Genomic DNA, 23,071 nt, shown 5'->3' on the forward strand with positions numbered 1-23,071 from the left:
CAGGATTATATTGGTATTAATGCTTGCTAGGCTCTTCTGTGACAATGCGTGGACAATTCCATTATTCCACTGTTCAACAGATTTTGTCATTTCATGTGCTATTCTTAAAGCTAAATTTAACTTATTATATATAATACATATGAATTACAGCTCAGTATGTTCAGAATGTAAGCAATTAGAAAATAGTTTAAATATAATGGGTTCTTTTTATTCAGTCCATGGCCATTAAGCTACTGTACCCCAACTCTACAACTCAGCAGTGCACAGGGAAAAGGATGTCGATCAATCCCACTGATATCTTTAATAAGAGTGCACTTGTTGTTGAAGTAGAAACAATACAAGTTTCTGATCAGACAATACAACACAATAGCAATAACTGTCAACATTCATCTGGACTACTTTGTAAAATATAGTTGTGTGGAACTAACTGTACATCAAATTTAAATTTAAAGCTAAATCAAAGGTCCAGTTCCATGTTGAGTGTCAGCATGATTCATATTTCAATGCTCTCAGAGGGCTGGGATGGAGCCAGGAGCAGCAGGAAATGCTGTCATTAATCTTTTGAGGGTCTCACGACATCTATCATAATTTCATCTCCAAACCGTATTATGTACTGTACACGGGTTCATTTAACCTATTAGCTGATGTAAAACACAATAGATGGGAATTATTTTCACTGAGATAGATCACTTTAGGATAAAAGTGGATCTCATGACTAAACATAGTAGCTCTACACTGACATGAGTGATTCTTGTTTCTCTCAGCAGGCATACGTCAGACTGTCGGTATGTATCCTCTGGTCAGGGCAGTCAGTGTTTCTGCATATTTTCATGAAGGAATTCTTCCCACCTCTTCTCTGAGAACTCATCTGTATTGCCAACTGGAACAGGAGGATAATAGCACTGATGCTGTACTGACTCCATGCCATGGCTAAGTATGACCTAGACCCATTTCAACACATCTCTGCTCATTTTACTAATTTTTTTTGTTTGTACCGACATCCTTGTTTATCCACTTTTTCTCTGTCCTTTTCCATTTATATTATATTTGCATTATGATGGTAGTACATACATGGTTTCTTTTTCTTTGACAGGAAGTAGATATCTGCCTCATACACACACCATACTCACACATGAATTTCTGCACATCAATCCCACCTTGTACATATTCCCTATCCTCTGTCCAGTCTGTGTAATGTAAATGTCTCACGTATGTTTGTTCTGTCACCTCTATGTTAAATCCTTTGTTATGTTTTGTCTTGCTTCAAAGAATTATCTGTGGTCCACTGAGTATCATACTAAGTAACATTTGGGAACTTTGACTTCTTTATTTAAAAGGAAAAAAACACGTGGTTATATTTTGAAGAGCGAATCATAAAAGAAGTAGCATAGTCGATATCAGCAACAAAACTTGTGTATCCTTGCAACAGTACTGAAATTTTTCACCCAGCCCTAGTTATGACACACATAAACCATACTTTCCCACCAAAAATCCAAGCAGTAGCACTTATTAGGTCTATAACTGTTCAATGTTGGTCTTTGCATGGTATCATGTATAATACAATGAAAGCAAAATAAGAGACAAAAGGTTTCATGCAAAGACTTTTATTTATGAATACTCTGCAGTACTGTACAATAGCACACACTTGTCTCTATTTATGATCATTCTCAACGATCATTTCAAATATAGACAAATATTGTGCCTTCAAAAACAGTTCCCTTTTCACAATAATCTAAAAATACCTTGTTCTGTTTTAAATATGTAGCATAACTTCTGAAAATAAAATATACATTATATGAAATATAACAGTTGTTTATTGGATAGACTATATAGTACCAAATGCAATTATATGCAAATACACCTTCTCTGTGACTTCTTACGCATTTCATGCACAAAAAAAGAAAAAAAAAGATGCTGCGCATACAAAAGAAGCTGTACATACTTCTGTATGAAAATAGAAAATATCAAAGCAAGATGTGCACCAATAGTCTATATGTTACAAAGAACTTGCAGTACAAAAAGACCTACGAGAATGACCAGATAACACATTACCTGGAACACAGAGGTACAGGGACTGGGTTGATAACAGGACAAAAACAAAACTTGCGAGGAGCTTCCACTGATGAACTCATGTCAGAGCTGCTTCCTCACAAGTCTATAACTGGATCCAACGGCTTCAACGTCACATACAGCTGGATCAAACAGGGCTTACAGACAACAGCAACAGTCTTGCAGGTGACAGGGTCAAACAAGCAAACCAGAAGTTGCAGTTTTAGCTTTGAATTTTGGTATTAAACCCAGTAAATGTTGATGTCCAATGCATAGCATAAAGTTTGGTTTGGTATGATTTTAAATTTCTTGTATTGCTACCCCATAAGTAAAGTGAGTGTAAACCAATTGCCAGTTATGCCCACAACTTATAAAGCACTGATATGTCAACATTAAATTACTGAACATGTTCAGATACTGTGATTAGTATTCCAACAGCAATGTTCTGTACAGCATCAATATTAAGCATATTTAGCTTAATATTCAATATTATTGCCAAAACAACTCCAAATGTTTCTCATTAAAGTAAAATGAATTACTGATGTTCAGTTTAAATGAGTTAAATTAGAATACTGAATGTGTTACACACAAATGAAGTTCTCCACAGAAACAGTGTGTACAAGGCACACTGAGATCAATATAGCTACATCTATCACTTCCTGCAAAAAAGCACTTCTGAAATCACACACAAACTAAGATGTGAACAAAGCAAACCACACGGTTAAATATAGACTTCTGTTAATGCCACAAAATATAGATTTTCTTCTTGAACAGTATGAGGATTAACAAAAATAACACTCAAATCAGACATTTCTGATACACGCTGCGATTGCTGATGCTGAGACTGACGGCACTGGAGAACAGGGAGGGTGCGAACATGAATCCCACCGGGTGTAATCTCTGAGTACTTGAGGAGATTATCAGGTGCTCACTGGTAACATAAAGCCAATCATCTCAGCAGTGCCAATCTAACACTTGTACCAAAAGAAAGAGCTTTAAAGCAGACATTTAAATGAGATCAGCTCCTTGAAAAGGAGACTTACTACTCAAATCATGTCACAAACGCCCTGTGTACGACGACTATATTGCTCTTGAGTGAAACTATTCAAGGACCACAGTGTTTCTCATTGCAATCCAGGCTCTCTGAGTACATTCTATATCACACAAGTATAAGAATAAAGAGCAAGGGGTTTCATTATTAGTAATACACCCAAAGACTACACTTCCAAAAATCTAGTCTTTTCTTAACATAGATAAGAAAATATACATTTCTTCAGCAATTAAATGTCTTAAATTGTTTTTTTAATACTCTTAATAAAATCTTATACCTCTTTCTTATTTACATTTGGTGTAGGTTAATACTGATTGTAATGCAATACTGTTGCCTTCTTTTGTATTTTTTCTGTTACATTTCATTTGTTTGAAGAGCAGAAGCACTTTTACATTCATATTTCAACACCAAAGCTCAGCAAGGAGCCCAAGTGCAGACGGGAATAATGACATGCATTTTTCCAAGAGCAAAATAAGACAACTTCAAAAGGAGGAAGTCTGCTTGCTTGAGCAAATAAACTTTTGAGAGGTGGACGGAATGGAAGGACGAGGTTGAGAAGGCCTGGAGAATTGGCACCAGCGGCACCTTTATTTGGCTGTAAAAATGCTCCCGCAGCACCAGGACAGTCAGTTTTGTGAGGAGTAATGTGTAACAATATTGGAAAGGTCACAGCTGACTAAGCTATGAGATGAGATGAAAGCCTTTGTTGTTGGAAAAAGCTGTTAACTCGAGACAGACAGATTTCCACAGTGGTGAAGGCAGAGTCAGAGGTTACACTCTCTCCACTCGACTGGGGTCGTAGGAGTCTGATGAGAAAAGAGAGGACAGAAAAGATGAGACAACACAATTGAAAACAAGTCAGAATGATTGTATTTTCCCACAAAAGTGTGGAAACTAAAGGAACAGATCAACATTTTGGGAAATACATTTATTTGTTGTCTTTCCTGTAGTGAATGAGAAGATTTATATTAATCTCATTTTTGTGTGTTAAGTATGAAACTGATGATGGAGAATTGGTTAGTCTAGCTTAAAGGTGCAGTTTGTAGAATTTAGTGGCATCTAGCGGAACAGACTTGGCAGAGATGGAATATAATATTCATAAGTCTGCTTTAATTAGTGTAAAATCCCATGAAAATAAGAATCGTTGTGTTTTCATTACCTTACAACGAGCCCTTTATATCTACATAGGAAGAGGGTCCTCTTCCATGGAGGCCGCCATGTTGCACCACCATGTTTCTACAGTAGCCCAGAACACACTAACCAAACACTGGCTCTAGACAGGGCCTTTCACGTTTTTTGCGAGATTCATGGCCACTGTAGGTTCTCCTACACACTTGGAAGGGGAAGGGGAGGGGAAAGGGTATTCGGTTGGTTGCAATCTGCAACCTCATTGCTAGATGCTACTAAATCCTACACACTGGTCCTTTAAGTCTTAATAAAGACTAAAGGCAGGGGGAAAGAGCTAGCCTGGCTCGATCTAAGTGAGAAAATAAGCCTGACAACATGATGCATCTCATTTGTTTCATCTGTACACAGAAAGAAATGTAAGAACTATAATTTGTGGGTTTAGCTGGGTTACGTGCTGCAACTATTTCTTGATGAAAAACAGCTGGGTCCAGTGACTGTGCTCATCATCCAGAAATCTTGTCATTATTGTGAGATTGCCAGGTTTTGTACCATCATATCATAAGAGAGATGAAAACTCTTGGGTCCACCAAGTTAAATCTAATGCTTATGAAGACCCTTTTAATACCACATAGAAGGCAATTTAATACCTGTTTCACAACCATGCTAGCTTAAGTTTGAAAGTATGATAGAAAACCAGCAGGGACAATATTGCTTAGGATAGTAATTTCCCACTGCGTCCTGTCTTTATGCTAATGTTCGGCTAATCAAGTCTTGACTCCAGCTTCATACTTAACACACAGACATGACACCAGTATCAATCTTATCATCTTACTCTCCGAGGAAAAAAACAAACAAGAGGTGAACTATTCCAACAGAATAACAATCAACAATGCACCTATATATACAGTGGCTAATATCTATATATTGAACTATAGTACAACATAAACATATAAAATGGTTTCTCTTAATACTCTCACACTCACCTGAGACAGAGAGCATCTCCTCATCCTCCATATTTGAGGGGCCACAGGTCCCAGTGCTGAAGCTCAGTGGCAGGGTTATTTCTCTCTTGGGAACACTGCGAGGTTTAGGAAGCAGAGGAGGCTTTTGGAGCCTGGTGCGCTGCTTTGGTTTGGGAAACTTTTCTCCCTCAGCGTCTTGTGTCGCCTCAGCTCTGCTGACTTCTGCTGCATTCTGTCCATCTCTCACCTCCACAGGCTTTTCTTTGTCATCTTCCAAAATTTCCAACTCCACCTCTCTATCTAGCTCTTCTGTTTTTAATTCAACATCTTCTCTACTACCTTCCTTTTCTACCTTTAGTGCAATCTCAACATTAACCTCTTCTGTCTCCTCTTCTTGTCTTTGTTCTCCCTTGCATATCCCTTCATTCTCTTCTTTAGGTTCACAATCTTCTTCAGGATCTCCCATCTTGTCATGTATTTCATGTGCATTCTCATGTTCATCTGGATGTTCATCTGGATTTTCCTCCTCCTTTCTTTCTCCTTTTTCTGCTTTCTTGTCCTCTTCGTCCTCTTGTTTCTCCACAACCTCCCCCTTTGTCTCTTCCTGAACCTCACTCTCCTCTCTGTCGCCATCTCTCTCTTCAGAATCAACTTCTCCTTCGGACTCTGAGCCTTTGAGGCTGAGGCGTCTTATTCGAGACACTGAGTCCAGCTCTTTCAGACGGGCCATTCTGTCTGGGGTTGACCTGCCCAGAGATGTAGCAGATGAAGAAGCAGAAGAACTTAGCTTATCTTGCAGGGATTCGATTAGTTTGCATGTTCCACCACGCCCCTTCTTTTCTCCAGTGCACATGCTCAGTGCTAGCTTTTCATCAGGGGAAACAGGCAGGGACAGGGGAAGCTTACTGGGTGGGAACTCAGGCAGGTCCAGTACTGCTGCTGACTGAGTCTCAGTATCTTGGTTGTCTTCACCATCGTGGCTGTTGCTGTGCTTTTGTCTGTCATCTTCTTCCTGGTCCAAACCTGATCCTGTCTCCTTTACCTCCTCTGTCTCTGCTCCCTGGACAATCAGGGAGTCCTCTTTGACTTGCTCACACATTCCTATCACCTGCTGTGTCTCTCCACCTTGACTTTGTAGTTTCTCAGCTACACTTGTGACCGTATCATCCTGGTTGTCCTCTGACTGTTTGTCAGCCACACCCAAGGCCTCCACTGGAACAGCTATACCTAAGATTCTGGCAGCCCTCTGCTCAATGGACTCATTTTCAGGGATGCCCTTTGCGCATTTGACCTCGTACAGCTTGCTGAGGTCCTCTGCAGGTAAAGCATTGGCTTTCTCCTGAATCAGTAAGTTCTCCAGGTGCTTATCAGCTATTGTTGACTCATTCTTATAGGTCAGAGGCTCAGAGATGCTATATCTCTCATCGCCATCACCGCCCTCAAACACAAAGGAAACCTCCCTTCTCAACCTGGTGACATGTGGGGAACCTTCACTCTTAGGTGATCTGTTGCTTTCACTCCTGGTCCTACAGATACTCAAACTGAGCTCACCCCTGAATTGTGGCATGTCGTCCGATTGAGCTTTTCTCTCAGTCTCCCCTTCAGCCTTAAGCTCTTGATTCAAATTGTGCTTGGGGCTACCACTTTTTTTAACAAGCGCTGTCCTGCTCTCCCATGAGAGCTGTAATGACTGACTAAGCTCCTTGTGATCGAGTGGAGATGGGACAGACAATGAGCGCTGCATTGGCTCCCCGGGACCACCAGGAGTCTCTGTATAGACTGTTAGTCCCACATCCCTCAGCAAGGACTCTTGAGGGACTGGGATGTCCTGTCTATAGAGTCGGTTTGATTCACTGTGCGGGGACAGTGAGGACAGGAGGCAATTGTCTCTTGGGCCTGGGCAGGGGATTATGGATACCTCATTTGTCGATGGTAGGTTGTTTGTCTGTGGCCTGGAGAAAGCACTTCTCATTACCATGGAGTCTAGATCAGCAGTAGAAGCGAAAGACTTTGATCTGACTTTGATGTTGTTGGGTTTTTCCATGTGCATGGGTGGAAGACTGATTGCTTCCCTGCCTGGTTCTGGACCAGCAGTGAAATGTGCTCCTGATTTAAACCGGTCTAATTTCATCTTCACCCCATCTAAATCATCAATGCACTGACCCACATTGGGTCTCCTGCTGATGGTGTCTTCCATCTCCTTATTAATGCTCTCCAGTTCACCAATGGCATCACAGGGTCGTCGGTTTACTGGCTTTAAGAGAAACTGACCAAAGACCACTTGCTCTGCACTCTCTGGGGGACTGGAGTTGCTCTTCCTGGGAGAGGATGGCTGCAGGTCTCCTTGATCCCGGTCCTTGAATGGAGAGGATGGATCTTGTAAGGGTTGCAGCAACGGCGGTTGTGTTGGGCTGAGGCTGAGACGGGAAAAGGCGCTGTTGCTGGAGGGATGAAGGTTTTTCTGGCCAGTCATGGGGTACCCATAAGAGGAGCTACTGTCTGCCCCCATACCACTGTCTGTGGTTGTACTTGAGGCAGACTGAACAGGCTCTTGTACTCCAGGAGGGCTCTGGGGTTCTGGACTTTTCACCACTGTCAAAGGTGAGCCAGTCTGAGTTTCCTGGTTACGATATTGGTTTCCAGGCCAGGACCCAGCATAGCACAACTCTTTGTCTTCATTAGCTTGAAGTGCCCAGGCATCTATAATCTCCTTCCTTAGAGGAGCCCTCTTGTAATTCCTCATGGAAGATGTGCTGCTGGTGTGAAAGTGATAGTGGGGTTTGATGGGCATCTCGTTCACAGACTTGCTTCGCAGGTTCTGGGTCTCTTTGAGGCCTACAGCAAAAGTGTCTGTGTTGGTGACAGTCAGGCTTGGTATTGTCTCATTGTTGTTCTGATCTGCCGCTGAGTCTTTGTTAATGTTAGTCGGTGTGTGAACGGGGACAGACACAAGGCAGAAGATGGTCTCACTCACTCTTCTCTTGGTGTTCCTGTTGTTCTCTGACCCTGATTCTGGGACAATTTTCTTTACTTGAGTGATGGTTTCTGCAAAGACCTGATCTGAGCTGGACCCCTGGCGAGATGATGTTTTTGTTAATGGAACCTGGAAGGCCGAAGAGGGTGATGGAGGAGGACGTTGGTTTTTGGGATATCTGTTGTTGCAGTTTTGGTCAGTTGCTGGGAAGTTATCGACAGTCTCTTTGTGCAAATTGCTGTGCCACCTGTTATTGTCATTGTCGAAGTCGCTAGAAGACGTCTGGTTGGCATCACCGGCCAGTTTGGCAGCGATGAATGGCCCCAATGGCGGGGGCAAAAAGGCACTGTCGTCGGATACAGGCTCCGACACGGTGACGCTGGGAAGCTCGTTGCGGATGTGGCGGATCTTGTCAGCGTCTGTAAGAGAATTACCACCCAGGGCTGAGGAAATGTGGCGGATGCGGGGGTCATCAAAGGGGATATATTGGACCCCTCCACCAGGGCGCTCCTGGGTAGTATACACAGGATAAAGCTGCTTCTGGCTGGACATGCTTCTCTCTCTCTGGGGATCAGGCCAGGAACCTGCTGGATGTCTGGTGAACCAGTGAGATCCATCTGGAGCCACCTGTATCTGCTGGTATAAATCCCCTCTGTACCTAGGAGTAGAACAACACAGTTGCAATTTATCTACATGACAACGAGTTAAGAAGACATACTGTATAGGATTAAAATAGGAGAGCAAAGGATATCAGAATAAATAAAGTGATATTAACCAACCTAATTATATTGCTCTCCTCCAATGTTCGCTTGGTGAGTTTACAGTTACTTTCACAAAGGTGGACTGAAGTGAAATGGCACTCCATTTCAGAGTACAACATAGAATATATCTTCATTGCACTGGACAGTTACATTTGCAAACATCAACAGATATCACCAGAGACCATAGAAAAAACACTGATCTCGAAAAGATTTGAGAATCTTCATTATCAGTGCATAAGATAAAATCCATTTGAGGAGATCTATCTGGATCTGGCTTGGGTCTTACATATATTACGTAATCTCATTGCTAATGTACTGTAGGTGTAACATGACATAAGGGGCTGTACCATCTCTGGATACGCACACTAAGTGAATTTTCCTACAGCAAAATAAAATTTCTATGCTGAAATTCAATGATAATCTCCCCTTAAAGGTTTCTTTAAAGGTTTGGTATATGTGGATAAAATATTTGGCTCTCAACAATTATTTCTGTATTCTGCAACTCTCAGAGCTATAGATTTCTTAACTAATATATAGATTTTGTTTACCCTTGACTACATCAATTAAAGAAATGTCTTTTAAATAAGGGCAAGGCTCAGCTGTCAGAGATGAAAAATTCAAGCCAAACACTAATAAACATTACAAATATCTTATTTTACTGATGAATTACCCATAACTTAGGTACCCTTGTAAAAAGAGCAATTTACCTGTAGTCAACAGCAATTTCACCATATCCCCGGTGCCCCCCTCCCATCATAGGGGCTCTCTTATATGATGGGGGAGGGATGTATCCTGGAGGTCCAGAGTCCTGTGCAAAATAGTCCAGTTGCGTGTCACCTGTCCTTGATAAGGGAAGTGGTGTTCTATCCCTGGCCTGGGGAACAGCTGAGTCTCTCCCAGACAACACCTCACAGCTTCCCCTGATCTGCTGGTGCATTTCATAGGAGGGAGGTCTAGGGGGTCGGGTGAAGCGGGGCTTTGGTGTCATTAGGAGTTGGTTGGCGCTGGCTGGCCTGCCATTCTCCGGCCAGCGGGGTGCCCTGTAAAGGTTGTGGTGTGACAGTGGGTGGCCATTGACCCGCCTATACAGTTCCTGACCAGATGAGGCTATGTCCACATATTGCAGGCTCTCAGGCTGCAGCATCCTGGGCAGGGACTGGGATTTGGCTTTGGTCCTGGGGTGGACTACCATGCCCTCTGGTGTCCTGGCATGGAGCCGCTGCTGCTCCTGTGCCCAACGCTCACCCTCACTCTGTGAAAGCTGGCGGCTAAAGCTCACAGCTGGTCGCCACTCATCTGTCCCCAGGCTCTGGCACTTTCTTTCAGTCGCCATCCTCCACTGATGGAGAGCTGCCTCCCTCTCTCTCGAGCGGGCCTGAGCCTGAGCCTGTGCCTGGACCTGGGCCTGAGCCTGAGAATGGGCCTGCGCCTGGGCTGCCCAGCGCTGCCTCTCCTGGGCTGCCCTCTGACGCTCCTCTGCAGGCACCTCTTGGCCTCTTGCTTGTTGAGGCCCCTCTGGCCTGTTGTAACCCCCCTGCGCTGCTCCATGGGGCTCTCTGAGGTCGGCATAGTCCAGCAGCACAGTGAAGTCCTGGCCTCTCCTTCTCCAGTAGGACACGTCCTTGGACTGCGACTGTGGACCTCTGCTGCCATCACAGAACCTTAGAGGAAACATACACAAGTAAAGGTGTCAGTATGCTTCAACAAAGTGTTTGTTAGATGGTCAAACAGTGTTTGAAGCCCAATACCCTCACAGCTTTCAGAAGTCATTGTGGTTTCTCCAAAACCAACAATCTGACAAGCACAGCCACTTTACACAGCATTTGGCCAGGTGTGATAAACTACACATACTGAAAGATCCAAGCACTTTGAAATATCAAAGCAATCACATAATCAAAACACTGACAAACAGCTGTTCAGGACCATTAAATGTCAACAAACAGGTAATATTGAAAGGAAAAGAGGCCAAATAAGTCTACAATGTGGACTGAATTCATCTCCCACTAGATGGAGACAGATGACCATGAGTAGCAGTGCAGTGTCTGGTCATTGTGATTTTCTATGGGGTATAATGAACACATTATACAATGACACACTGTGGCTGTTAGTCCCGGATGTCCTCCAAGACAGATCAACAATTTAGAGGACGTTTCATCGACAATCTCTCTACTGGACTGTTCCTCAGCTCCTAATGTGAGAAAATGAGAAGCATCTCACTACACCAGTGTAAGCAAAGCTCCTATTATATCCCTGAGAGAGTGTTTGATGGCAGACCTGATGGGCTACAACAAGGCGCAGTGGTCTCTCGATGGAGCCAGATTCAGGCTATTTGTGGAGTGACTAACTGACAACGTAAACAAGACCGTGCACATGTGTACAGCCCCTTGAGGCTGAGGCCACTGAGCGTCCTTGACATTTCCATCCATGATCATCACTGGCCAGAGATGTTTGCTGGGGGAAAGGAGGGGGGGCAGCCATGCCAATCTACTAAATTTGAGGGCATCTCATGTAAGATGAGTTACCATCATTAGTCTAATTGGGTCTAAGTAGCACTGCCTAATGGGAGTGCCAAGATAGGCCTGTTCCTTATCTAAACTAAAGCTGCCAGGCAAAACGGATTTGGATGAGGGTAAAAAAAGAAGGATGAACAAACAACAGACAGAAATCACAGAACATATGTCTTAGCTATTGCCACATTCCCAATAGAATGCTCTGATAGCACTGGCAGAGCAGTGACATGAATATGCGGATTACTCGTCTCAAAAAATAAAACCAGAAATTGAAAAAAAACTAACACACCCACTGACTTTATTCAAGGTCATTTGACTATTTTCAGATGCTCTGTCACTGGCTGGTGGCAAAAAGGGATTAGGGAAAAAAAGAAAGTCAGCCACACAAAATGTAAGGAAAAAGGGAAAAAAAAAAATCTGACAAGCCTGTCTAATTGTGTGGACATGGGAACAGCTGTATTGACTTTGTCTCAGTTACAGCACACTAACCCCCAGAACTGGTGCAAATAGGCAAACTAAACAACACTGTTTTCAGGAAAAAACAGATTGGCTGCAGCCAGGCGATATCTGTGCAACTATCAAACGTTCCAACAGCCCTTACCCGAGAGGGTTTCAATTGCATAACTCCAGACTAAGCTAAATATAGCCTTTCCTCCATATACATATTCAAATGAACCCTATATAAAGCCTGTATTATTGATGGGGTATGCATTATATATTAAGGTATGATGCTTGTGAAACAGTGGAAGATGGCTGGGCATATGTTTGAGGGTAGAATCTGGAAGGGGATATTCTGACAAACCTGGCAACCTGTGTGTGTAAGACTGGGAATGCTTAAATGGGGGACATAGGTTTGCCCAAAAGCTGTTTTGATTACAACTCCAAGGTCCCGTGTGGCAGATTAAGACTCCAGCACACATTATCCCTCCTCCCCTGCCCAAGACTTGATTGGGAAGAGGAGGAAAGAGGGGAATGGAGATGAAATGAAAGGAAGGGACACACAAGGGGAAAGACAGAAGCAAGAGAGAGACAGCAGGAGGGACTGAGAGACAGAGTGAGGCAGTTCCATATAAAATGTGATGCAAAATCCCCACGCAAAACTCCTTGATTAGCTATTAAATTTCATGAATCTGTTCCATCAAGATGCCGTAGTAATGAATGATTGTGTCATCATTCAATAAAGGATGATGTCAACCTGATCAGGGTGGTTGATGGCATGCAAAATGGTCAGTCAGACAGGAACACATCCCTACTCTCAAGGTACAGCACAGACTACATCTTACCCACTGTCTGAGGTCAGCGACTCTCCCAAGGAGTGGGTGTCAATCTGGTTCCGGCTCTCACCCTCCCGCCTGGACTGGCTCCTGTCCCTGGGTTCATTGTTGTTGCTGGGACAGCTGCTGGCGTACACTTGGGGCTGTCTGGTTCCACCACTGTTCCCATAGGGTGCCCCGGACCCTCTTTCATAGCCATTCACTGTCCTGGGGCCAGGCCTGTTCTCCAAGATTTCATGATGTTTGCTGTAGGACGGTGGTGAGGACGAGGAAGCCTGGTGGGACGAGGATGCGGGGGCTGGGGTAGGGGTAGGGGTGGAGGAGGAGGTGGTATGCTTGGGCAGCTTGTATCCATGAGAGATGAGGAGGTCCTCCACGCTGTACATGGTCGCATTTGTTAATGCTGGTGTGTTTTCTTTTTTTCCTCTCTCTGCTTTTTTTTCTTTTTTGAGAGAGGAAGGTAGGTCGGTTGTCAAGGCGTCTCTGCTTCTTCCCTACGTGCAGCGGCAGGATCACCGGCACAGCTGCGCAGCTGAGGCCATCACTGGGAAAAACAGAGAGAGGGGAACGACATGAAGAGACAAGAAGAGAGACAGAGAAAAGAAGGTGACGGTAAAACCATTATCCCTGCTACCCGTGTCCAGATTTTGTCAAGGGTCCCAACACATATGGACAGTTGAGAGCTTGGAACAAAAAAGAGAACCCCCGAACCCAAATTCTGAGCCGCCACGACAAAACCGAGATCACCCGCCTTCCCAGCAGCCTTTCCCTCCCTCCTCTCTTCTCCAGTCCTCATAGCAACAACCCTCTTTCCATCTCACTCAGAAAGCGCCGATACCAAACCCGTCCACGTACAGAACTGTGGAAGACGGGGAGGTAAACAAACACCCTCGAAATGAACCCAAAATTACATGATCATCAGTGGTGACTAGAGTTTCAGAGGGCTGCTGGTTCTGCAGTGAAACCACAAAATGTCACTGTTTACACTGAGCTCCCGGTAGACTTCCATACAGTGGCTGCAAGGTAGCTGTTAGCAGCCAACCAGTGCTCATGTTTTGCATCAATGAGGCAACAGGGGGATTGTATTTCTCTCTGCTCACCTCCTCATCCTCTCTCTCTACATCTTTTTCATCTCAGAAGTATTTTCTGGTTATAGTCTGAAAGGACGACATTTTTCAGCCATGTGTCCTAAAAAATCTCTGTGCTGGATTAGGGTTTGTGTTTTCCAAAACTACTAAGTTCATTTCTGAATCTTCCAGAAATGTATATGACTGAAATCAATATAGAAAGTTAGTGTTGCACGGTATACTGATACTAGAAAAGTACTGCAATACCATGCTATTAAAAACAGTACTATACCCCATTTTATTAGTACCAGTACTGTAAGAATGTACATGTACATTTTTGTCAATAGTTATTTCTATTATTAGAAAATGTGCTCAGTATAGTGCAGACCTCCACCAAGAGGGTATATTAAGTCATTTGTGTTCAGTCTACTGTAGTGTGCAGGCTAATAATCCTGGGTTTGAGCTTTATCATCATTCCAGACTTTCAGTTAATGTCATTTATGTTTATTATTTTTATACCCAATAAAATCATAGTTAACGCGTAACCTGTGTTTTCTACTACGAGCGCTGAGCTCGTAATAGAAAATAGGGTTATGTAATTTCGACATGGCTCCGCGTAGAATCCAAAGGAAATCTGTTGAGCTATCAGAGCACCCGTTATTTTCATTTCATTTCAATTCTTATTTCCCAGACGAAGCTACAACATCATCTCAGACTGGACGCGTGGAAACAACATCTCTCTCTCTCCCTCTCTCTCCACCTTTGAGATGGTGAGAGAGAGAGAGAGAGAATTACTAAAAAAAACAAAGAATTTTAAGTCTCATGTTCTGTCGTTTAATGTATTATTCAATTACTTTTCCTGATGTTTTAGGTTTTTGCCGTGGGATCATATCAGTATTGGTATCGAGATATTTAGGCAGGTATCATATCAAAATCATAATTTTGGTATCATGACAACACTATAGAAGGCACAGTATCAGAAATGAAAGGCATTGATATGATTCAACATGCTCCACATCTTCTTTATGGTGTGTGTGTGAGCTGAAATTATAGGAGACTAATTGAGTAGTCCATCAAAAGAAAATTAATCTATTTCAGTTATTTTGATAATCAATTTATTGATTGAGCATTTTTAAGCAAAAAGGCCAAACATTTAGTGTCTCCAGCCTCTTAATTTTGGTGGTTTTCTTACTCCTAATAATAGTAAATTTAATATATTTGGCTTTTAGACTTCTGGTAAACGAGTAATGTGAAATCATTAACTTGGGCTCTGGGAAACTGTGATAGATTGTCAGTATTTTATTATATTTATTTCAGATTTTATGAAGGAAATAATAATTGATAAGATTTTTAAGTGTTTATACCAAGCTTGAAGTAGTTGTTAATAGTAGTTCATAGTTGTCAAGGAATGCAATAAAAACTAAGTAAGGGACATTTCAATAAAAATGGGTAAACCCTAATGATCTACATAGCTGTAATGGGAAAATAACATTTGCTTTCTGTCCAAAACAACTATGAGTATTTGTATCAAGGAATGATGAGGAATTGAATTGATGATACCTAGGGTGCATCTGGTTATGATGTAATGCCCTTGATGAAGTCATGCTTGCTGCCTTGTCAACAGGACAGATGCTGCTGCAGCCCACTCATTCAATACTCTCCAGTGGAACAGACTGCCAACAACCTGGCTGTCCTTAATAAGAAATGGCATTCAGGAGCAGCAGCGTGAGACTCATTGCCAGAATCAAATGCTGTTCAGACAGTTTAAAAGCCAATCACACTATGATTGTTTAATGGTAGAGCCAAATTGGAGGCTGATGCAGCCTCACTGAAATGTATTCAGCTGCAAACAGATTAGCATTTGTTTTGCCTCTTAGCATTTGTTTAGCCATGGTAGCCCCGTAGAGATGAAAAAATCCATCTATAAAAGGAGTCCTCCTGACTCAGAGGGTAGCATCACTACCCTCTATATATCCTCCTGCTCCCTCCCTCCCCCTTGTACCTGAACCCTAGGATAGCCTACTAGGTGATTAACAGGATCCAAGACCGTGAAATGCCGCTCTCTTTGTATGTCTGGCTCTCTAATACGATTATCTTTTTCATTTAAAACCTTAAACCTGTTAGTTTTGGAGGATTGACTCTTGGCGCTTACCCAGTTAATACTTTTGTTGAGTTTAACTCTTTCCATTTGCCTTTTGAGTAATCTCCTCGAGGAGAGGCTAGATCTGAGTTTGCTCGGGAGGTTCTTGTGAACAATGTCAGTTGGAAACAATTGCTTCATTTGTGTCCAGAAGAGCATGAGACATACATAATTTTTAAGTGACTGTTATTTCACGAACTTTAGTTGAACTTGTGCTGGGCAACAGGCCAGTTGCTATGTTCAATAAATCACACAGTATCTTGGAGATTTAGGCCAGCAAAATGAATATAAAATGGTAATATTTGTGGTTATTTGTCATTACAGACTATTCATCCAAACTAAGGTGATGAACAAGAATTTGTCCCTAAACTTAAAGCTTTTTCTTCTATACTTGACATTAGAAACCAACACCAAGTCTAACAAAGGTCCGACAGCATAAGAGCAGCACACGTCAGCCTTTGAGATCAGAGACAGATTGGTATCAGCACCCTTTCCTTCCTGTAGATGAAGCCTATTCTTCCAAAAAGACCCAGGCTTACTAAAGTTAGCCTTAGGTCAAGAGCTATGTAAATTAATGTGATAATTCACCTTTGTTATAATATTTTGATATCAACCTGTCTTCACTGAACATACATATGCTATCTAATCTGTCTAAATCCTTAATCTGAGGCAATTGCTCTTGGTGTCATCACTAATGAGGATTATCGCCATCATCAGTAAAAGTGAGGATTTCCTCCTGTAAAGTGACCTGCCCTCATATAGTCCCCCAACCCCACCCCAATTCCTTCTTTCCCATGACAAGCTCCGTTTAAATACTGCTAATGCCGTTACGCAATGGAATTACCCATTTTATATCAAATAAAACCTCGGATTCAAGCAATGCTATGCAACAATGGTCGGCTTTCATCCCCGAAAACACAACAACATTGTATTTCGCTACAATGCCTTCTTGTGTGAAAAAGACTGGCATTACGGGCTCTTGAATTTGGCAACTGTGGAAAAAAGTGCAGATCTGCTGTATTTTTAATGACACAGCTCACTCAAAGAGAGAAATTAATGATATGGTTTATGGATAACATATGCTGCTAAGTAAGCTAAAAATAAATAGAACCACATGAGGGCTGGCATTTCCCTACCGACGACCCTCACACCAGCCTCATTTTCTCTCATTAGCCACTGTAGACTACTACTATAACTTCATTTACATATACTACACAGTGAAAGATGTGAGAAAGCCGCTTTTGAGGTCAAGTGAACTTCCATCAAGGCCACGGTTTGTTTATTAAAAACAGATACAAGCATTTTTAGCTGTGTGAGGGGGGCCTGTGCCTTTACTGGTGGCTACACCAGCGGCAGGCTGCAGGGGCATGACGGCCTGCAGGTTGACAGTTTGGTGTCAGCTCCTTATTCATGGCCCATCTGAGATGAGGCCATGGTGGAGAGGTGGGGAGGAAGGGAAGCAGAGGGACAGCATGGGTGGCAGACAATGCAGGACAGAGACCTAGATCAGGCCTCAGGGAGGACAGAACTGCAGTGTTAGAGGGTGTTAGTAAATGGTCCAGATTGCATGGGTTACAGGCTTAACATGGATAATTCAGACTACATAAATAAACTTTAGTCTATGAAAGGAGACATAAAAAGTAAGACTTTCTGCATTGTGGTTAAAACAAATTGAGTAACAGTGATTTTTGTTGTCCTGAAGGAGACACAGATGTGTTAAAATAGCACATCCCTCTGAAAAATTAAAAACTACAAACAAAAACAAATCTGGATTTGACCAGCTCCAGTATAAAGGCACCACAACAAAAGAAATCTCATACGCCAGTGCCTGGAACCAAAAAGAGGATAAGCCCGCTTCCTAAAATATTCCACAAGAGCCGCACCTCTCCACCACATTGTTCCCAGTCTCCTTGGATCTACAACAACTGACCCGGGTGGGTGTGTACTTGGCTAGTCTCTGGCCTGCATCTGTTAGGACTGTGCACGCACAGGGGCTTCTCAGGGATGACAGCCCATCACATTCAGCAAACAGCAACGGTCCGCAGATTGTTTATCTATGTGACATCACTGTGTCCAGCGGAGAGGCCGTCTCTTCCTGAGGAAGTACGTCGCTGTGGGGACAGCGGAGAGCCGACGGTGTCGCAAATGTTTCCAATCAGCCTCTCTGTGGGCTCCTGTTTGACCCGGGGAAACAAGTTGGAGGCCTGTGTTTGGCTGAGGCCGGAGGAATAAACAGCCAAGCAAACCTCGGGCCATATTTTACCCACACTGACCTCTAGAAAGCACAATGTTCTTGACTTCAGGTAGACAGTAACTCAGCAACATAAAGTGAGGGCATATTATCTGGGGAGCTATTATCTGCCCTTTGGACACTCACTATACATCAGAAAAAACCCCACTGGACTCACGAGCCATGCAACTATAGTTCAGGCCAATTATGACCTCTTGCAACAATGAAAAATGAGGACTGAAAGTCTCTGGAACAGGTTTGTAAACTAAAAAAAACATCTGTTTAAATGTTGAGTAATAACAACATTTCCCTGTCCATTACAAAACAGAGCTCATCACCACATTGCAACCCATGTGCTTTTTCTAACATCCACGCCCTCCTGGTAGAGAGAGTAGCAACAGGCAGGGCCTGTGCATTGTAAGTCAATTACCTCATGCAGAAAGGTTTAGCCAAAAAAAACACCCACTTACATTATTTTGTTGAGCATATTCCATGGCAACAGTTGTTTTGCTTTTGTGAATGGCAGCTCACAGACAATAGCATGTGGGCTGCTAAGATATTCCCACTGCATTGCTTCAGTCTTAAACTTATTACAGTCAGACTCCACTGGCAGCGAAATCAAAGGCAGGATGGGGTGGAGGGGAGGTTGTTTTTATTCCACTATATTCCAACACATCACAGTCTGCAACATTATGGTCTGGTCCTGATTCATTTCAGACTATCAAAAAGTAGTCCAGCCAAACATTTGTCCTCCAAGTTTAATGCAGTATCAGTATTTCTTTCCAAAGTAAATTTTCAACAACTGGCTTCTGCACAAGAACTGTATAGCAAATAGCTCATTAATGCACAGGGCAAAGCTGTGCAGCAACCAATAACACTGATGATGTGAGGGTAATTATATCAATGGACTCATTTTCCATTGTATAGTCGGCTTAGCTCAGTTCAGCGATTTGACGTCATGAGATTTTCTTCAACTGAATGCATCCGATACATACTGTATATGTGGGGGAATATTCAGGGCTGAGCATTTGCTCCAGAACACAACAGCTCGTGCCAGCATTTGAAAATGATCACTGAGTATGAGTAAAAAAAAAAAAAAAAAAATCATAAAGGCAAGGTTATTAGGCATGCTAATCTACTGAGGCACTGTTCTGCAACACAGTAGGCTTCACCTGCACTGAGCTATTCCCAACCCATACTGTTTCTGAGCCTGCCAAACTAGCTTCATGGTAATTAGTGTCTGTCAAGGTCCGGGGCTTGCTAGAAATGACAGTGGCATGGTTTATCAGCCAGAAACACAGTGATCAAAGGGTTAGCACGCTCTGGCTTTCTGCTAATCAGATGTGGACTCTGCATGCGTCTTGCTCAATATTATAGAAGGAAAGGTGATACACAAACAGACAGTTAAGCTTGATATATCCAACATTAGCAAACTGTTTCACCAAGACAAAATCCAAGAGACAACGCCACACCAAGAAAGCGCGAGCGCATCAAGAGCACAACAGCAAAAGCAGAGTTGTGTTAACAGATGACTGTGAAGTAGATTACAGGTGGGATGAAAAAGCTCCCCCACACAATGTAGTTAAAGTGTCATGATTGACGGCCTGATGAATGTGGAAAACTGCTATGTAAACATGTGGAAATGAATGGTCAGGGTTACCTCAAGGGCTTAATCGCTGCATTGGCATAAAACTGACACACAGGAATCACAAAGCAGGCAGCTCAACCATCTGCCAAACATATGGACATCCATCGGCCAGCAGCCAGTCAGGACTGAAGAATATACACACCAACCGTTCATTCCATTTCATGCCACAGCCTTCTCGCTCTGAGAGGCAGGCACATTGGCAGATGTCAGTAGCTTTCACACGTTTCTGGCTGGCTTCATCCACCAGCCTCCTCCTGCCTGCCTGCCTGCGTCACCTCTGCTCTGACATCACATGTGACATCAGGCAGGTCCTCCGAGGGGATCCCTGTAGCCGGGCAAACATCAGATGACTTTCAACGGCTTCGGCTACAGCTAGCCAATGGCGGAAAAACTCATTTTCTTGATGCACTTGGCCTAGAAATAATGCTGAAGACAGACAGAGAATGTATAGAGAGAGGAGGACTGTCCGTCAAAGCTGCTAAAACAACCAAAGCATACACATAATGAGTGGAAAGGGAAGGTTTAGCCCTGAGATGCCAGACTGCCTGAAAAACCAGGAAGTTAGCCCACCCCTGACTTATCGCTGGCAGTTTGGACCTCTCCTGAAAGTTGAACTGGTGTGACTCATTTTGTAGCCGTGGAGGGCCCCTCCAGATTCGCTGACCAACCCTTTCCTCCACTGCTGGAAGGAATTAATGAGCTGCTTCCCTTCTTAATACGCTCCCCGTCCCACCACACCTCACCCCCCCTCAGGGCATCTAGCAGGGCCTTGTGTTCACACACACCACCCCAGTCTCAGGGATGTGTGAAAGACCTACCACATAACACACACGCACACACACACCTAAGATTCTTCTTGGCCTTTTCTGTGAAACTGCATGTTAGCTGGTGCTGGTCTGGTTTATATTTTGCAGTATTTTGGCTTTTTAATCTGCCAGCTGCTTTTGTCTACAAATCTTACATTCTCTGTCTAGAAAGTCTCTTTACTGACATTTACTAACAGCTTTCAATGTGCGCTCACTGAGCTATGAAAGATCTTTGCAAGAATAACAGATCACTCCTGGGCAATACCATAAATACTATAAATAACACTACCTAAAATAATCAGACCCGAGGCCACGACAGACCAACCAAAATAATAAAGTTCAAATCTGCCAGGATGAAATAGGATAACTACACCTGAACTTGAGATGACTGTACTACATTTGTTTTCTCCAGACATATTATAATAACTAAGTAATAAAAAATGCTTGAACTTGATCAGGTCAGGTGAAATCTTGCCTATGACAGTCTGGCCTCTAGAGGTCCCTAAGTGACAGTGACAATTCATGTGCAAGACCCTCTCAAATTAAAGCCATTAAGCAGTCGCAAACACTGTGACATAATTTAGGTTAAGGTATGAGTAAAGAGCAGAGAGGAGACGAGTGTTTTGTCCATCGAGCCTCGTAGGCTATTAAATATAACTACGCCTTAAAAAAACCCTTTAAGTTCAACACTCAGTATTGCAACGTTAAACATAAGCGCGTTATTTTTTACCTGTTTTAGCAAACTGACAGCAGGACAGCTGCTCTGACAGTGTATTCATGCAAGGTCAGCTGTAAGGCAGTGCGTGCAGTAGGCTGCACTGGGGGGGGGGGGGAGGAGAAGAGAGGTCAAGCAGCAGCCATCATCATGCAAACATGCTGCAGGTGTGACAAAGTGACAACATGCAAACATCAAAGCAGCCTAAACTTGGCAGACCATTTGCCAAGAGCAATTCACAGCTCGCTTCCATCGCCGTTTGGTGTTCTCAAGCATCCCACCACAACCCGAGAGCTACACATTCCTGCACCCGTGTGTTGCCATCATGTCGTTATAAAATTGATTGACAGGCTTGGCAAGATGCTCGACTCGCTGGTTCTGATGCAGGTCGCTGTCGTAGCAGACTAGCCTAGCCCAGATGCGCGCAATTCACTGTGGCACGAAGAAAGCACACCGAATTCCCTTAAACATCTGTCTATTTTAGAGCTTGATTACAGCATGAATAGGTGTTGTCTGTTTGAACAAGACTAAAGACCTTGTAGGAATCATCTAGAGGTCCTTGGTTAGATTCGGCATATGAATGACCCACCATACAGTCCCATATTTCAATGACAGCTCAGTTTTGAAGGCTCACTGCTTACTGTCGCCCACCGCGGTACTGTGGTTGAAACACCACTGTGGAAATATAAGGCAACAATTCTACAAGTTATAATTGCATATAACTATTGGAGTAACATTACATGCCTACCGAACAGAAGTCATGGCCCAAGTATTTCGTCTAGGTCTTAAATTGCTGTTCTACTCGGTATGAACATTTGCTCGTAAGCTAGGACATATAAAACTGCGTAATTTGGATGGAGTTTGGCCTCTCTTCCACAGCAGAGACAACTGCACGTAAAGACGCTAGCGCTAGCCTGGCTAATCTTTAACCTTCAGCTGATAGAAGCGCGTCCACAGATAGTGGCAGTCGTCACCACACACACTTCAAGTTAGAAAAAAAAACAAGGACCGCCATCCTTCCACTCCTTCACCTTGTAGTGTCGCGGCCTGAGAGTGCCACAGTACTGTCCTAAATCCTCTAATCCCGGCAGAGGAGGCAGGGACAGCCGGACAGGAGACAGCCGAGGTAGCTGGTTTGGCTTGGCTGCAAGTTGAGGGACCGCTGGAAATGTTGAACGCAGAGCAGATGCGACTCTCAGCCTCTGTCTGCTCCTCACAGCAGCTCGCCCCCACAGCCGACCGCATGTGTCGTGAAATGTGAAAAAAACACAGAACACCAAGAAATGCCAGAAGTAAACACGGTGTATCCTTCGACCTGGAGCCACTTTTACCTGTGAAATACGTCGTTGCGTTGCCGCCTAGTCCCCGGCGCTCATCCCTGCCGCTGCTCTGGACGGACTGAGCTCGGGTCTGTGAGGGAACAGCCCCTCTACACCACAGCACAGCACTGAGGAAACATCCCTCTGCTCCAGCGGGGAGGCAGCTGGATGCTGCTCAGCATTAAGGTCACTTCACACTAGCATTTCACATCTATCTATCTTGTCCTTAACTAGGCAGACTGCAGAAATTAAATTCTTATACAATTTACATACTGTAATTACTATGACACATATGATTGATTTATATCAGCATGATTAATGTCAGCCCATAAAGGTTGATAAAATAAAAACGTGTGTAAGCTGGCCATCACCTCTACACATCCTTGATTGTGTGTATGAAAATGTATACAATATATACAGTATGTCTAGTTCAAACT

At 43.4% G+C, this 23,071-nt stretch overlaps 1 protein-coding gene across 3 annotated transcripts; it reads right to left on the minus strand.

Annotated features, from left to right (window-relative positions):
• Window positions 1–1,588: 1,588 nt before the first annotated feature.
• Window positions 1,589–22,739, minus strand: jcada (junctional cadherin 5 associated a). 3 transcript variants are annotated; one of them, XM_044339392.1, is made up of 5 exons: window positions 22,647–22,739; window positions 12,719–13,253; window positions 9,633–10,586; window positions 5,212–8,822; window positions 1,589–3,906 (listed from the first exon to the last, which is right to left on the minus strand). In XM_044339392.1, the coding sequence occupies exons 2-5, from the start codon at window positions 13,093–13,095 to the stop codon at window positions 3,872–3,874; spliced, it is 4,977 nt and encodes a 1,658-aa protein (XP_044195327.1). In that variant the 5' UTR covers window positions 13,096–13,253; window positions 22,647–22,739; the 3' UTR covers window positions 1,589–3,871. The 3 variants fall into 3 exon arrangements, with proteins under 3 accessions (XP_044195327.1, XP_044195328.1, XP_044195329.1); XM_044339393.1 differs by having other exon boundaries at window positions 22,347–22,695; XM_044339394.1 differs by lacking the exon at window positions 22,647–22,739 and adding an exon at window positions 22,064–22,211.
• Between the last annotated feature and the right edge of the window lie 332 nt (window positions 22,740–23,071).

Source organism: Thunnus albacares, chromosome 21, assembly GCF_914725855.1.
Source record: "Thunnus albacares chromosome 21, fThuAlb1.1, whole genome shotgun sequence".
Taxonomy (NCBI): Eukaryota; Metazoa; Chordata; class Actinopteri; order Scombriformes; family Scombridae; genus Thunnus; species Thunnus albacares.